General features: G+C 32.6%; 2 protein-coding genes across 3 annotated transcripts; one reads left to right on the top strand and one right to left on the bottom strand.

Annotated features, from left to right (window-relative positions):
- Positions 1-2,977: 2,977 nt before the first annotated feature.
- LOC105118838 (wall-associated receptor kinase-like 22) lies at positions 2,978-6,326 on the bottom strand. Of its 2 annotated transcripts, XM_011016891.1 has the most exons (4): positions 5,491-6,326; positions 4,581-4,694; positions 3,394-4,318; positions 3,273-3,352 (listed from the first exon to the last, which is right to left on the bottom strand). In XM_011016891.1, coding segments are annotated over exons 1-4 (1,863 nt in total). In that variant the 5' UTR covers positions 6,314-6,326; the 3' UTR covers positions 3,273-3,351. The 2 variants fall into 2 exon arrangements, with proteins under 2 accessions (XP_011015192.1, XP_011015193.1); XM_011016890.1 differs by having other exon boundaries at positions 2,978-4,318.
- A 4,258-nt stretch (positions 6,327-10,584) lies between these two features.
- On the top strand, positions 10,585-17,249 carry LOC105118837 (nudix hydrolase 3-like). The gene is given in 16 exon segments (XM_011016889.1): positions 10,585-10,966; positions 11,236-11,415; positions 11,530-11,607; positions 11,823-11,919; positions 12,289-12,422; positions 12,908-12,989; positions 13,418-13,504; positions 14,310-14,416; positions 14,559-14,730; positions 14,890-15,140; positions 15,253-15,334; positions 16,146-16,211; positions 16,299-16,376; positions 16,470-16,565; positions 16,808-16,914; positions 17,027-17,249. Coding segments are annotated over 16 exon segments (1,926 nt in total). The 5' UTR covers positions 10,585-10,865; the 3' UTR covers positions 17,235-17,249.
- The last annotated feature ends 291 nt before the right edge of the window (positions 17,250-17,540 follow it).

Here is a 17,540-nt window from a genome sequence, read left to right as displayed (position 1 = left end):
ATTATCTAGGATTTTATCTATTAATCCCTCCCACTCAATTTAACAATGAAGAATTTTTCTTTAATCATATCTTGACATCCATTTTACACAAATGGTATTTTGTTTTTTTGAAAGCTCCATTAACTCTTATATGTTATTTTTTTCAATAATATCAATTTCATTATTCATAGCCTTTCATTTGTAACTTTATTTCTTTTATGGCATCTTCAAAATTCACAAAATCACAACAAGCAAGTAGAGAAAAATAAGTATTAGATTGATCAATTCCAATTACCTCATAATTACTCCTCCATGAAGAGTTTTATCTTGACCATTATTTCTTGACGTTAAAAGTGGACTTTGATGATCTAATAGTTGTGATGTATTTTCCGTGGGCTTTTTTTTTTTCTTATCATTAAGTTTCTTCTTTTCTAAAGCAACTTGTTCCAATTTCTATTTTGCTTTTTTTCTAAGAAAGGTAATATGTTGAAGTTCGATTCTCTTTTTCTAGCTCAAAGGCTTTTTCGGTATCCCTTAAATAGTTTTTTTTTTTTGTCTCTTCATGCCTTTTATTAATATTGCACTCTAGTTCTTTTTTTTTTCTTTTTCTTTTTTTAATCTCAATGCCCAATGTTGAAACTAATTTGACCCTCATTTTTGTATATATTTTGAAAAACAAATAGAAAAAATAAAAAAAATATGTATTTTCAATAATTTTAGCTTTTTAATTATTTTATTATTTTCTTCCTTTTTATTTAATTTTGTATGTCAAAACATCTTGAAAATCATAAAAAATACAAAATATAAAAATACAAAAAAATTTAAAAAAATATATAAAAAATAACTAGGATTTGAATTTGGACCGATAATCAAGTATCATAGGCAAAAATAAGGTTTGAATTAAAGAAGAAAATAGTTTAATTTGATTTAATTTAGCTAAAAGTTAAAGAAATTTTACATTTAAGGATGATTTGGAAACAAATAGTCAAATTATAAATCAACGAAGGGATTAATCGAAGAAGAAGAAAATCAAAATTGAGAGTTAAATTGATTAAAATTGCTTAATTTTAGGAGCCAATGATGGATTCACAGGTCTAAATTAATTTAATTGGGGATACAATTAGAAAGAAAAAGGTGATTTAAAGCAAATTGAAACAATTCAAACTCCAAGGACTATAATGAGAATAAATAATGTTTGTCTGGAATTTTATTTCAATTCATCTCAATCATACCAGTCTAATTGAATTAGTTTGATTCAATTCAGTCCCATGTTTACTCAATTTGAATCCAATTATTTTTAATTGATTCATTGTTAGTCCAATTAAACCCCAAAATCCAACTATTAATTTTATATTTTCATTGCAATCCCAACTAACAGAGATTGCAATCTCCAGAAGATCTTAAGCAATTAAACCAGATTGCAATCTCATAATTGCAGCTCAAATCTTCAATCAAGTCTCCAAGAATCAAGTCCTAGAAATTATGCTAAACTACGTTAATTCCAACCTTTGCTCTACAATAAAAAGAGACGAACAAAGGCAAGAAATGGGGAGCCTTCATCAACCAGGAGGAACCAAAAACAGAGCTCCTATTCATCAAATACAGAGCTTCTTGTACACAGAAAACACAAAGCCATCTCCGTAGTTTTCCTGGTTGTGAACAACATACCAGAATGTCTGGGAATTTGCCTGGTTGATATTTACTCTTTATTTGTATGGTTTCATTTAATTTCATCTTTAGCATTTGACTCAACATGCAAAAACTTCTTCTCAGTGCAAGCCAAGAGTTTTGAACGTGAATTCATGCTTTCCTCCCTCATGTTTGTGAATACTGCACCATGTTATTTAGCTTCCTCTGGAAAAGCTTTCCTTTTGTTGTCAACTGGTGTGTAAAACACTTTGTTGGACACCTTTGTACTAGCTTCCTATCAAAAAAGCCAAATTGTGTGCATATTATCACCTTAATGCATGGAAGGGTTTCTAATAATTTCTTTCCGCTTATGACGTCTTTCATCTAATTTTCCTAGGTAAACAGAGAACACTGTAGCGCGCAGTTTGAGTCTACAAAAGCAACTCTGTCGATATGCTCCTGTTTCTCTGGATGCTGAGGTTGTCTACTTTCTCTTCTCATTGGCATTGATCTCTCTGATATCTTAGTAGCTACGCTATCTGTGGCAAAGGATGCCCTGTTTATGTAACTTAGTTGTGAACATAAGTTGATGGTTTAACTTGTTAGTTTACAATATTTTCTTCCTTTCAGAAAGGGATAAAAACGTATAGGATTGAATTTAGTTTTTGTCTTTCTTTCTTCAGTTGACAGGTCTATCAAATACAGACAAGAAGACTCTTGGTTTACTTATCAAGGCTGCAAAACTTATGGATGAAAGTTCACAACCCTCATTAATGATTATTCAGTTTTATTTATATATATATATATATATAAATCCAACCTGCATTAATAAAATAACCAAACTGCCGACGCCCAGTTTCTATCATTAATAATTTTATGCAAATTAGGCAGTTTAAACCACCCCCTTTAGAGGATACATTTGTCAGTTAGTACTTTTTTGGTCTGAATCTTCAAAAAAGAGAAGAGAAGACATTTAATTCATAGAATTATATGGAATTTTTTTCCTTCAATTCACTAAATTTCTACTGTCTGATAAAAACTAATCAACTGATTAACTAAAAAAATCATAGAAGTGGAGAATACATTCTATTCTTAAAGTAATATTATCCATCGTACTACCATTTTACCTTAAAATAAAGTGTCTGGCGATGAAGAACCAGCACAAAGACAGTATCTCAATCAGTAGAATATCCCAAGAACACCGTCTTGTCTCTAGCTAACCAAAGACCCCATGATACACCAAAAGCCAAGCTGAAAATGGCTCTGCGCAGGGATTTTCCTTTAACCAAATATTAATTCAATAGTACTCGTCGGCATACACCATTGAAAAATCGACCGTTTAATAAATCTGCACCAACATTTCCATACATAGGAGCAGTGGAGGATCCCTGTCATCTTATTAATATAACACAACGATATAATACATGATTCTTAGTTGATTCAACAACTTCTAAACAAAAGATAATAATAACACACAAGCCAACATTCTATTTGGTAATTAAAATAGAAAAACATATTGTTTGATAATCAAAAGGTCAACTTCTGATGATGAAGAATTATTAAAATCACAAGTCATTATTGATGTCGGAAATGCATCCCATGTATTGCATACTGAGATCAGCCATGGCACTTTCATTCTCTTGACTGTCTTGTTGAACATTTGATCCCTTTTGAATTATCCTCTCTAACTCTGTGGTTACTTCTTTCATTGTTGGCCGGTTTTTCCCATTCAAATTCAAGCATTTTCTTGCAAGATTTCCGACAGCAACAACTTCTTCATTATGGCAATGCTCTTTGACTCTAGCGTCAAGAATATCAAACAACCTGTTATCTTCCATCAACATGATAAAATGCGTGGCTAAACTTCTACTTTCTGTTGGGCTAGCGGAAAATATCGGTTTTTGTCCACTTAAAAGCTCAACCAGAACCACTCCAAAGCTATAAACATCACTTTTTTCTGTAAATTGACTAGACTGGAAGTACTCTGGATCCAAGTACCCAAAAGTACCCTGCACATGAGTGGTCAAGTGAGTTTGATCGATGGCAATGGATCTTGAAGATCCAAAATCTGATATTGTGGCTCTATATTTCTCATCTAGGAGTATGTTTGTAGACTTGATATCACGGTGATAAATCGGAATCGATGCTGCCGAGTGTAGATAAGCAAGGGCTCCCGCAACCTCAATGGCAATCCGTAATCGCATTTCCCAAGATAACAAGAAGTCATCGTTTTGAACATGGATATACTTGTAAAGATTTCCATTGGAAATGAATTCGTATACTAGTATAGGAACTTCAGTCTCCAAGCAACAACCAAGCAACTTAACCACATTTCTGTGGTTTATTTGTGAGAGAATGACGACCTCGTTAATAAATTCTTCGAGATTTTCTTCATCAACGACTTTGGACTTTTTAACAGCAATAATTCTTCCATCTGTTAACATTCCCTTGTAAACAGTGCCTTGACCACCTTCTCCAAGTATTCTGTTCACATTAAAACCATCGGTGGCTACTTCCAACTCCTTAGAACTGTATATTTTTGTTTTCTGAACGCCACCATCACTAGTGGATAATTGTTGCTGTAACAATAGCCCACCGTTACGTTTGAAGAATTTCTTTTTGAGTTCCTTGTTCTGCCTCTTCTTTACAAGTTTATATATCCACCAAAGGCCAAACAGCAGTACCAATATAAAGATGACTGATCCTACAACTGCATTATTTACAGCAAAGAATAAATCTTAGTTAATATGTTGAGATCTGTGCTCACATAATGATTGCTGAATAGTAGCTTGCTAGATTAATTATGTAGAATTAATCATTTAAGCATTTCTCTGTTTATATCAAGCCATATATTAGTGAATGCTTATTGTATGAGGACCAATATAACATTTTATAAAAACTATAAGGCTGAAAATAAACATTAGTGACATGCATTAAACAGGTCGAAAGGAATAAATCAGAAATCTTCGTATCTATGATAATTATATAAATTTTATTTATCGCGCATCTGTACCATCCACGTGTATTCACGCATTTGAGCATCCCTTGGCACGTATTTTTCTCTGGGGTCTTGCATTCGTCAACATCTAATAGAATAAGAAAGCAAAAATAATCACCATGCATCTCATATACAATAATGAAATTAATAGATATTAAAATTTGGAGATGGAGGAGGTGTTAACGGAGATAAACAATGTACCATCTTTATTTCATCTTTATTTATTATATATAAGTGAAAATACTAATTTTTTACTTTAATATTAATAAAGATTTAATTGATAGCATAAATCATTGCATGATTTATGCTCAATATCTCTCTAGCCTTGTCAATAAATAGATAAGAAAAAGAGCTGAAGGTGTGGGTTATATATATAATGAAAAATCAAGAGAGAGAGCAATAAAGAGTGTTTGAGTGTAGATTTGAGTTGAATAGAATTTTTTTTTTTATTTATATTGTATTTTTGAGTGATTAATATAAATGAGTAGTTTCTGTAGAGTAGATAAATTGATAAATCATATAAATTTATATATATTTAAATACTTAGATGACCCAATAAAGAGAAACCTATTGAATCAAATAAAAAATAATCATCATGTGAGTTGCCAATAATTAATTCCACGGTAAAAAAAAATATCTAGCTATGTAATTAATTCAAACCGGAATAAATTAAAAAAAAAATATTTTGAAACTAACACGCCAGTATTAAAATACTAAACTACTTCCTGATTCTAAACCAATCCTGTATTTGCCATCGTTAGTTAACAATTTATTTTAATCTGACACTTACCATCATTAAATTTGATTACATAAACACACCAAAAAACTATTGCTTGAATAAAAATAATAAATAAATCAAGAAAAAAGTTAAGATCAATATTTACCTATGCAACCATGTTCAAGGTATGGGTTACCCTCAAATCCACGCCAACACGCACATTCAGATTTTAAGGATTCATTGTAATACGTGCTGCAAAAAATGGGAATATCAGAATCATTCATGTTCATCACCCAACCCAAGTTCGCTGGAACGTAATCGTTATACTGCAGTGCGAATGGATCACTCAAATTCGATGCAAACCATGTCCTATTCACCAAAACGGCTAGCTTGCATGCTTCTCTACCTTGATCAACGTTAGTAGAAACTAATGTTGGTTTGAAAACCTGAGGGAGTGAAGGGATTGAAGCCTGACAGCAATTTCGACCTGAACACATATTATTTTCTTGCAAGCTAACGTTACTCCGCTGGTTACCGCATGTAGGCACGCAACCGAGGACTTGCGGCTCAATCCCGCTCAGGAAAGCTCGAGTATCACAACCAACTGCAACGAACACATTCCAGAAATCGGAGAAAACAAAGGGAGATCCAGTGAGATCCAGAGATCCACCATCTTCCCTGCCCGTACAATTGAAGGATATTACTGGACTTTTGACGGTAGCCAATCCTCTTTCAACTGAAATATTCAGCACCTCCACATTGATTCGACTTATAAAAGCTCGAGGAGGGTTGGCAGTCTCATCGCATTCAACCGCGAACCGTTCGTCCTTGTAGCAGTCTTTTCCAGTTCCAAAAGGGTAAGGAATGGTAATGTCTCCGCATCGATCTGGACAGCCAAACTTCGCTACAGGTGCTGCTGCTTTTGCTAACTGAAACATTAACATCAGCAAATTCATTTTAAACACCAATTTCGAAACCATTTTCTCCATTCTTGTGGGTTTTTTTTCCAGATATAATTTGATTTCAAGTTCATTTATCCACATTTAAAGAGGAAGGGAAATATTGAAGACATTTCTTTGCACTTTCGTGGTCTCCTAGTCAACCCAATATTAGCAGACTTTTGTATTCATGAGAAAATCATCTGATACTTCTAAGCCGCGAATAGTTGCCTTCTAACGACTTTAAAACTTCGAACCCAGTGAAGTAATTTTTTTTCCCCTAAACGTGAAGATTTGTTTTAAACATGGTATGGCAGGTTGACATGGTGTTTTGTTGAGCTAGAATTTTGCCCGTATTTGTTTTTGAACCATTTTTAAAATTAAATTTGTTAAACGCAGGGGATTTAACGGGTTAACTCCTAATTTAGATGAAATCAATTATAAAATTTATTTTTTAACTTTTTATAAAAACAATGTTATTTAAAAAATTGATTTGATTTGCCTTGATAAATTAATAAGTCGAAACTTAAATTAAACTAGGTTAGATCTAAATTTTTACAATTAAGAAAATTGTTACATTTTGGTTCTATTCATTATTATTCAATCAACCATTTGCAAAAATAGGGGTTTATTTTTATTGTTTTACATTAATGAGAATATATAGTAGAATAAAATTTTGTATTTTTTTGTCATTTAGTCTACTTTAAAAAATTGAAGGAAGAAAACTAGATGATATTCTTCTTCCACAGCTTTGGTGTGCTTAAAAGAATGATCAATTTCCCTTCACTTTCTTTCCTTTACCTTCCAAGCAAAAGAAAAAATATTTTTTTTATTCTTAAAATAACAGAAGGTGCTTTCTTCAACTTCAAAAAAGTTGTAGAGAGTTAAATTTAATGTTTTTCAGTTTATTATATTAGTTTAGTCCTTTGAGTTTTCTAATACTGATGGATGAAGATTTATCAGGAATTATGGTATTGGATGTACCTTATAGCCTTGTGACTCTTTAATCTTCTTGATTGATGTAAATAAATATTTATTTAAGCATTTGAAACTTCTCGTATCTATTAAAAAAAAATTATGTGTATTTGTTTTTAGTTATATTGGCTTATCAAATATACATTAGCTATCGATCATTGGCTTATCAAATATACATTAGCTATCGATAATAGTGATTGGTTGGTTCGGGAGAATAGATCAAATTATTAGAATTAAGTGATTAACTAATTATTCAACACAAACACTTTCTTTCTAAGTTATTTTAATATTTTAGGACATTATCAAATATCAAAATTAAAATTCCTCAAAATTATTTTTCTTGATTTTTTATTTTTTAAAAAATAATCCTGGCCATGATTGAAATCATTGAATTGGTCAAAGCTGATTTGTTGCCAAAAACTGACAACCATTTAATTATTCATGAAGCAATTGTTTCCTTTTTCAGATGGAAAAGCAATGCTAATGCTTCCATAGATTTCTGTAAAATTAATTAGGCCTTGCTATAAGTGCTGATACAGTTGCAATTTCAAGCACTAGAATAGCAGGAAAAAAAATTAGAGACACAAAATGAGGAATCATGCTTTCCCCTTTTATTACAAATTTAGGTGCCAAGAGTTTGAGCTCAATAATGGAAGTAGAGAGAGAGAGAGAGCGGTATGATCTTTATTTGATTCAACTAGCTAGGATTAACTATATCCCAAGAAAAAAATCACTGATTGTGACAGAGAAGAGTACCAGTAAACTGTGTCCAAATCATTTTCCACAAATTCAACAAGAAATTCTATTTACCGGCAGCCTTTGGAGCCATGCACTCATATTTTTGTAACTCAATTATTTGTAAAATTAAGAGTTAGGATGTTTCTTTCCACCTTCCGAGCTTGACCAGACTACCAAAATGTTTATCAATTGAATGATGATGACTTTTGTCTTCCCATTACGAAGATGATTGGAACTGTTCTCTTTGAGCCACTTGAATTTCCTTGAACTCTTAACAAAAAAAAAAAAAATTATAGAAAGACAACGTTCAGAAGACGTTTCTATGAATAAAACAGGGGAAGAAAAGTAGCCAATTTCTTGAGTGCCATAACTTTTTTATTTATAATGTGGAATATCTGGTTGATAAGTACTTGGAATGCACTTTCTATCAGAAATTAATCAATAATCAAACTGGTCATGTCTATGCATGATACAGTTTTAAATTATGAACCAATTGCTTTCACTTTTATTTAGGTATTGTACCCAGAAAGTTCCCTGCAATTTATTGATTTGGAATAGTACTTTTCCGCGCTTACCAATCCAATGAACTCAACCCAGAAGTTGAAAGGAAATATGGAACTTTTTCACCAGGAAAGAAAAGAAAAGTTTCTAAGAAGTGTGATCGATTCACGCCTAACACTATCGAAAAGTTTTCATCTGTGGTTTTGAAGTGTTATCTTCACAGCTATCCACAAAAAGCACAGGTAATTACGAGCTTGTTTTTACCATTTCTGGCAGTTACTAACACAAATCTTTTTTTTTTTTTATCAACTATTTATTTATACATTATCTAGGATTATCTATTAATCCCTCCCGCTCAATTTAATAATGAAGAATTTTCCTTTAATCATATCTTGACATCCATTTTACACCAATATCTTCTGTTTTTTTGAAAGCTCTGTTAACTCTTGTGTTTTGTTTTTTCAATAATATCAATTTTTACAGCCTTTTGTCACTTTAGAGAAAAATAAATATTAGATTGATCAATTCCAATTACCTCATAATTACTCCTTCATGTAGACTTTTATCTAACACATTGTGATTGTTAACCATTATTTACTGACGTTATATAAGTGGGCTTTGATGATCTACTAGTTGTGTTGCATTTTTTATGGGCTTATTTTTTTTATTATTTATTATTAAGTTTTTTTCTTTTCTAAAGCAACTTATTCCAACTCTTTTTCTGTTTTTTTATTCTAATATGCTAAACTTATTCCAACTTATCTCCAATCAAGTCTCCAAGAATCAAGTCCTATAAATTATGCTAAACTACGTCAATTCCAACCTTTGCTCTACGATAAAAAGAGACGAATAAAGGCAAGAAATGGGGAGCCTTTCATCAACCAGGAGGGACCACAAACAGAGCTCCTATTCATCCAATACAGAATATATCCGACACCAAAACCCCTCATGGCCATCATGGCCAGCTGTTGTTATTCATTTTGGTGCCTCGTGTAAACAAATACAAAAAATACAAAAAATAAAACAACATTAGGATAAAATATAAAAAAATATATCAGTAAAAAGAATATATCAGAACATCTGAGAATTTGTCAAAGCGTGATTGAGGAAGATCAAATATACAAGATCAAAAAATTTAATAATATATTTTTGATTGATGAATCTTTTGTTTTTATACAATTTTTTTTTAATTTCTTCTTTTAATATTGAATTTATTAAAAATTGAATTCTTTTTATCTATTTATAAAGATAACCTAGTCTCACAACTGCAGTGGTGAATTTGACATGCTAACTCTCATTAGCCTAAGCTCCTTGCATCATTTTATTTCATTTTATTTTTATGTTATATCCGGTTCTCATTTTTTTAATTGATTTTTTTTGCTTTTGATTATTTCTTTAAAATTAAAAAATATCCTTCAAAATTTAATTATTGAAAATTATACTTTATAATGTTTTTTTTTTCAATACAGTTAGTGCGGTCTCATAACCTAAATTAAGAGTATGCAATATTAACTTAAATTACTATTAATTTTTTAAAAAAATATTTTTTTACATCAATTTTTTTAATTTCATTCATCAATATTGAGTTTGAATTTAATTTTTTTATTTTCTTTATATATTTTCTATGAGAATGGCTCAACATCACAACTAAGATCGCGAGTTTGCTATACTAACTCAAGTTATATTATTTTTTTGTTGTTATTTTTCAATTTTTTCATACTTTTTTAATATTATGTTATCTTAAAATTCAACTTCATATATTTTTGTTTAACAATCATTTTTCCTTGTTTGTCATCATTTTCTCTTTTGATTTGGTGTATTTTTTATTTTTTATTATATAATTAAATTAAATCATCTTAATAGATCCAGTATAATCTATAATTTGAGTTTTAAAATTTTTATTTATTTTAAAACATGTTAAAAAATATAAAATATTATTTTTTAAAATTAAAAAAAAAAGGCAGTCTACCCGCAACAAAGCACCACATATCTTTCTAGTATGATACTAAATCCTAACATTTATTTTAATTCAAAAGGCATGCATTTAATCTTTACATTCTCTATCAACTCCTTTCTTACTTGTACAGACATGAAATATATTTTTCTTAACAACTCATTAGGATTCAATCACATTTCAGCCAAATTGGATGCAATTGACCAAAACCAAGTACAGGATACAAATTGATGTTTGAAAAGCCCATTTATATATATATATTTTAAATACAAAGAAACTGGGTTTGGAGAAAACGCAGGCAGCTGGCATATCCTGCTATAGTGTGTCACTCGAATTTTTTCTTTTTTTCTCTAACAATTTATAGGCATCAAAAAAGGATACAAGCCGAACAAGCTAGCCCTTTTATTGCCTCTCAGATAAAAGAGAAAAGGAAAAATGGAAGACGCTGCTGCTGCATCATCAGCTGTAGTCGTGGAAGAAGAGCGCCTCGACGTTCTCAACAAAACTGGTCAAAAAACCGGCATTTCAAAGCCCAGGCAATCACTAATCTCTCTTCTTCCTCTCTCTATCTCTTAATCGATCATCTTAATGTTACGTATGTTTTGATTAAACACCTAATTAATGCCTCTAATTACGCTCCTGTGCGACATCGTTTATAGCACTCAAAATTAAAACAGAGCAATTTTATTTTTTTAAAAAAATTCCTTTTATTTTTTACCGTTACTTTGTTTGTTGCTTGGTTGCTGAGAAAAAGAAATTGTGATTCTTCTTATTTTTTTGTTATTTTTATTTTTTGGAAATTTAGAGGAGAAGTCCATAGAGATGGAGATTACCACAGAGCAGTTCACGTGTGGATTTACTCCGAAAGCACACAAGAATTGCTTCTTCAACGTCGCGCCGATTGCAAGGATTCCTGGCCAGGCCGATGGGATATCTCAAGCGCCGGCCATATTTCTGCTGGCGATTCGTCACTTGTGTCCGCTCAGTGAGTCAATTTGCAACAGTTTTTCTTATTTTATTATCTTGTCAATTAATTTCTTGCTGCATAAGAATAACTTTTTTTTTATTAAACTAATTTTTCTTACTGTTATGCGTTTAGGAGAGAGCTTCAGGAAGAGCTAGGCATTAGCCTTCCAAAGGATGCGTTTGAACATATTTTTATTTATCTTCAAGAGTGGTTAGTATTTATTTATATGTACATCAAATTCCTTATTTAACTGTACAAGTTCTATAGGATACCTGGTCTATGGAGACCGGACCGATTAAATTAATTGGTGTAATGGATTGTGATATTATGATTTTGATTTAATTGATCTCGTTGACGTAGACTGGGGGATTGGGAGAATGCAACAAGGCTTGTATTAATTGATTGTACTTTATATTTGAATGCAGTGTTATAAATGATGGGAAATTCATCAATAATGAGTTCAATGATGTGTATCTTGTGACAACTGTAGATCCGATTCCTCTTGAAGCATTTACTCTTCAGGTAAGAAAATGTGTGCACTTCATTCTCCTTTGATGAGTGTTGGTTTGTGTTAATACATGTTTTATCTATTATCGACTGGTTTTGACAAAAAAATCAATTTGGAGAATACCACTTGTTTATGCTTGAAAGTTTTCTTTTTTCTTGCACGTTTAGACTTTTTCCAACTGGTGTTTTATATCTGAATTTTTTATTCATGTTCTGGTACATGCACATTATTTTGTTTTCTGCCAAATAATTTGCTCTTTTCATTTGAAGGTTTGATGGAGAGTGACATGCCTATCATTTCAGACATGAATATTTCATTAATTGGTTACTGCTATTAAGTTGTGAAAAATATGAATGCTTGTTTATGATTTCACTTTATGATAGGAAACAGAAGTATCTGTTGTTAAATACATCTCGTTCGAGGAATATAGAAGCTTACTTGTCAAAGAAGATCCTGATTATGTGCCCTATGATGTAGATGAACAGTATGGCCAACTCTTTGAAATCATTAGGAGAAGGTATGCTAAAAAGTATCTTTTTTAGTAAAATTAACTATGCTAGTTATAACATCTTTTCTCAACTGTGGTGGAATGCATCCTATGGTTATCTTTTTGTCTCAAGTTCTGTAACAATTAAGTGAATCATGTCAATATATTCTAGAATCAAAGAAACATATTTACTCCTTATTTGTATGGTTACATTTGATTTCTTCTTTAGCATTTGACTCAACATGCAAAAACTTTTTCTGAGTGCATGCTGAGAGTTTTGAAGGTGAGTTCATGCTTTCCTCCCTCATGTTTGTGAATATTGCACCATGTTATTTAGCTGCATCTGGAAAAGCTTTCCTTTTGTTGTCAACTGGTGCGTAAAACACTTTTTTGGACACCTTTGTACTAGTTTCCTGCCAAAAAAGCCAACTTGTGTGCATATTATCACCTTAATTCATGGAAGGGTTTCTAATAATTTCTTTCCGCTTATGACGTCTTTCATCTAATTTTCCTAGGTAAACAGAGAACACTGTAGCGCGCAGTTTGAGTCTACAAAAGCAACTCTGTCGATATGCTCCTGTTTCTCTGGATGCTGAGGTTGTCTACTTTCTCTTCTCATTGGCATTGATCTCTCTGATATCTTAGTAGCTACGCTATCTGTGGCAAAGGATGCCCTGTTTATGTAACTTAGTTGTGAACATAAGTTGATGGTTTAACTTGTTAGTTTACAATATTTTCTTCCTTTCAGAAAGGGATAAAAACTGTATAAAAGAGGAAGGGGTTAGTTTTGTGAAAGAATGCTTGAGCCTGCATTAATTTGAATTTGTACTTGTGGAAAATATTGAGTAATTGGAGGCTGCCTCTTAAGCAATTGCGATCAAGAAATTTATAGCTCTTTTAATTTTTTGTCATTCTCATAACTAGAATACTAGTATTGGTATTGCTACTACTATTTCTTAAATGCTAATGTTTTTTGTTCTTAATGCAAATAGGATTGAATTTAGTATTTTTCTTTCTTTCTTCAGTTGACAGGTCTATCAAATAAAGACAGGAAGACTCTTGGTTTACTTATCAAGGCTGCAAAACTTATGGATGAACTCTTCTACCTTCAGGTACTTACTGTTGCAAAACAATGTGAATGCACATGTGCAAGAAGTAGGCTGACACACTCATACAATCTGCAGAAATTATTGGTTTACAGATGTCTTCCATGTGGTAGACTTGAATACCAATATATTACCTGCGCATGCCCCATGAAATGATATTTTAGTTCATGATCTGTATAGTTACTATAGTGTTTCTCTAGCTCGAGCAGTGGTCTATTTGGTAACAAGCATGCCCAGTCATTTTGTCCGCCTTCCTTTTTCTTTTCCTTTGGGGGTGGGAAGGCCAAAGGTGATCAGGGCAAACAAAGTGAGAAAAACCCTAAGCTGGGAAACAAGACCTGTAATTTACTCAACAGAGAGTTCAATGGAAAGGTCTGGGTGAGAGGCCTTCTGAAGTTGTTAGACAATCCCTCATAGAAGGGAACTGAGCAGAAAGAACTTTGGCTTAAGCATTCAAGACATGACTTGGCATTATGTATAGAAGTAACTCATAAAACATTTCAAGATGTGGACTCATAATAAAGTGAAGTAGTTTCTTTGTGATTTGATGTTATGTTGCAAACTTGACCAAATTCTTTTCATTTGGATCTCCTGTCAGTGAAATAGTTGATATTTGTATTTGAAACTTTGTACCAGTAATGTGAATGTCATTCTTCTGTGTAACTTTACATGATTTGTTTCTCCTTCCTACAAAATTCAGATAATTAGTCTCTTGTAAAATCCAATACAATAAGCCTATTTATGATTGCAATACTTAGCAACTGTGAATGACTGTTAGCGTTGCCTCTTGCTTTTTTCTGCTTCTAATCAGGTTTGGTACAGCAATCCAGCTCTAAGAGATTGGTTGAAGGAGCGGGCTAGTGCATCAGAATTAGACAAGCTTAAATGGATGTATTATTCAATTAATAAGAGCCCCTGGTGAGTCTTTTTCTGAGGTGCTGCTTCTTTGAGCTCGTATGTGTGTGCGCTTGGAACAGGCTAAGAATTCACCATTCCCCAACTTTTTATATATTTTTTTAAAAGAAATACCTGTCTATTAGAATTTATTGATGATCAACAGGTCCTGTCTTGATGAAAACGAGGCATTTTTAACAACCACAGATTCAGCCATCATGTTACTTCCTGAAGCCACAAAGCCAGTCAGTGGATGGAAGGGTCTGGAATTTAAAGCAGCATTTCCTATGCTAAAACCACCTGGTGCAAATTTTTACCCTCCTGATATGGACAAAAAGGTATGCATGAGAGGATCATTATGCAAGTTGAAGTTAATTTTTTTAAAATAGGATCACCATCATATATTTGTGACTGGCAAATTGTTTGATGCTTCTGGCATCATTTAGATCTCTCCCCCTCTACACCTACTATAATAATAAGTTTCTCTTATGTCACAGGAATTTAAATTATGGAATGACAGTCTGACAGAGAAAGAACAAAATGATGCAATGGGCTTTTTCACCGTCATCAAAAGACACAGTGAATTTAGTTTGGATTCTTCTTTACCTAATCATGCAGTTCATGGGACAAATCATTTAATAACTGCCCATGATCTATATAGTGTTCCTTACTCAAAGGAGTATAACTCCTTCCTTAGAAAAGCTGCAGAATTATTGCATGAAGCTGGGGACTTGGCTGGCTCACCTAGGTATATAGAGTTATACTAGATTTTTCTTGTTGCCAGTAACTCATTTGTTCACATCATACTGAATACTATTCCACTTACAGATGATTGTTGAATTTGTTCTTCTGCTGTGTAGTTTGAAGAGGTTACTACATAGCAAGGCTGACGCATTCCTCTCAAATGACTATTATGAATCAGATATAGCCTGGATGGAATTGGTTAGTATGCAGAATACTTTGACATTCCAGAAAACACTCATAGTTTTTGGTTTGGGTGTATGGTGATAAGAATGACATCCAGTGCATGGTACTTTTTTCCCCTTGTCATCAGCACTCTAGTTTGAGATAAAAGGGCTCTGTAGGAATTGTTTTGCATGGGCAAGTTTTCTAATACTGAGAAACGGATATGATTTTGGGGGATTGTTAATACTGGGAATTGCTCGTGTACACTCCCGCTCCCTCTGGGCCACCACAATCACATAGTTATGGACACTGAATCATGGTGACTGTTTTCTTTAAATACGACTCTCCTTTTTCTGAATGAGGTGGAATTGTAATAGGAGCAAGAGAGGCACTTGAAGGTCTGCTGAGGCCTTCTAACTTAAAATTTTTGGAAACGTTCTGTCATTCTGCAATATTTCACAGGTCTCAGCAGTCTGTATAACTTACCTGATTTATTGTTTGTTTTGTTCCTCAAGGAAAAAGGAAATAGCTTAGGCTAAGAATAAAGCAAAAAAGTGTACCTATCATGGAAAGATGAAAACTAACCATGTTTGCAATTGGATGTTTTCACTTTCTAAATAAACTAATAACGTGATAATATGAAAAGATAGGGCTCAATCATTGGATTTTTTTCATTTTCCAAGTCTTTATTCTCATGTAGCCATTTACTTTTAATAACATCAATTGTGTGTTTGTTGAGTTTTTCCAAGAAAGAATGGCATAGATCTTCATTTCATTGTTAAGGTGCTTAAATTCTTAATATTCTCATCTAGATTCATGACATGTCTTAAACTATCTCTGGATTTAGGACTCTAAGCTGGACGTTACCATAGGTCCATATGAGACGTACGAGGATACAATTTTTGGTTACAAGGTAGCATTGATCTTAAATTCTTTCCTGACATATTCATAATCTTTCAGGTAGCATAAATGACTCATGAGTTCTGTTATGTTTTCTCAGGCAACATTTGAAGCATTCATTGGTATCCGGGATGACAAAGCGACTGCTCAACTAAAACTGTTTGGTGATAATTTGCAGGTATTGAGTCATTGTACATGCAAAGTTGGTACTTGTTTTTCTTGGGACTTCTCTTTTTAGATTCATGATTTCTAACACAGTATATCTGTTTAGTTTTTGGAACAAAATCTTCCAATGGACAGTGCATACAAATCAAAAAATGTCAATGCTGCTCCCATTCGGGTCATCCAGCTTCTTTATAATGCAGGGGTATGTTCTTGGAATATATATAGGAAAAATCTCTGTGCCTCTTGTTGTTTCCCTATTGTACCTTTTTTTGGCATGAACCCATCCCGTTTACAATACCGGGATCTAAAACTCTGTTGGTCCATCCTTTAAAGATCAGCTTTTTGAGGAAGCTTTTGCTGAAGTACTTCTCCCCACCCCTTATGTATGAGTTCCTATTTCAAAGGAGGGAAAACCAAGGCTGATGGGTTTTAATTTGACATCAGGATGTAAAGGGTCCTCAAACTGTTGCTTTCAATTTACCAAATGATGAGCGTATAGTAAAAGATCGAGGAACTTCAATGGTCATGCTGAAGAATGTTTCAGAGGCAAAGTATAATTTCTTACCTTATTTCTAGACCTGTTATAATGATTGTTGCTTTCTGAAAATATGTTATTGTTAGTATTGGAAAATACTTTAAATATCACGTGTTTGTCCTAATCAGGTTCAAGCATATTCTTCAGCCCATAGCTGATGTTTGTATTAGCGAGGAACAAAAAGGATTGGTAGATTTTGAATCTTTCTTTACGCACACTATATGCCATGAGTGCTGCCATGGTATTGGGCCTCATACTATCACACTTCCAGACGGCCAAAAGTCAACAGTAAGAAAGGTTATTTACATAACTTTTCTTTTTATACTACATCTATAATTTATGGATTGTTTTGCATTTGCATGTTTTTGATAATAGTTATGGATTGTTTTGCATTTGCATGTTTTTTGATAATAGGAGGCATACATAGATAGCTACCCTCTCTTTAAGTAAATTCCTCATTTCCACAGTGTACTGGAGGGAGATTTCTATTTTATAAAACTGGAAGTTTTATTATATACCAGAATTCAAATGGGATATATTACCATGTTGCTGGAATATATTTGTTTATTATATACCAGAATTCAAATGGGATAAATTACCATGTTGCTCATGTGCTCTTATGGTTTAATTTTCCCATCTTAC

The sequence above is a fragment of the Populus euphratica genome, unplaced genomic scaffold (genome assembly GCF_000495115.2).
Source record: "Populus euphratica unplaced genomic scaffold, PopEup_1.0 scaffold2274.1, whole genome shotgun sequence".
Lineage (NCBI taxonomy): Eukaryota > Viridiplantae > Streptophyta > Magnoliopsida > Malpighiales > Salicaceae > Populus > Populus euphratica.
This window is presented reverse-complemented; position numbering and strand designations above follow the sequence as displayed.

What these genes read in the sequence shown, in the direction of transcription:
- LOC105118838 (XM_011016890.1), bottom strand. Translation starts at nt 6,313, where the DNA reads ATGGAGAAAATGGTTTCGAAATTGGTGTTTAAAATGAATTTGCTGATG. An exon ending in CCTTGAACATGGTTGCATAG is followed by an intron (nt 4,695 to 5,490) that starts GTAAATATTGAT and finishes TTATTCTATTAG; the next exon opens with ATGTTGACGAATGCAAGACC. An exon ending in AATTTATATAATTATCATAG is followed by an intron (nt 4,319 to 4,580) that starts ATACGAAGATTT and finishes TAAATAATGCAG; the next exon opens with TTGTAGGATCAGTCATCTTT.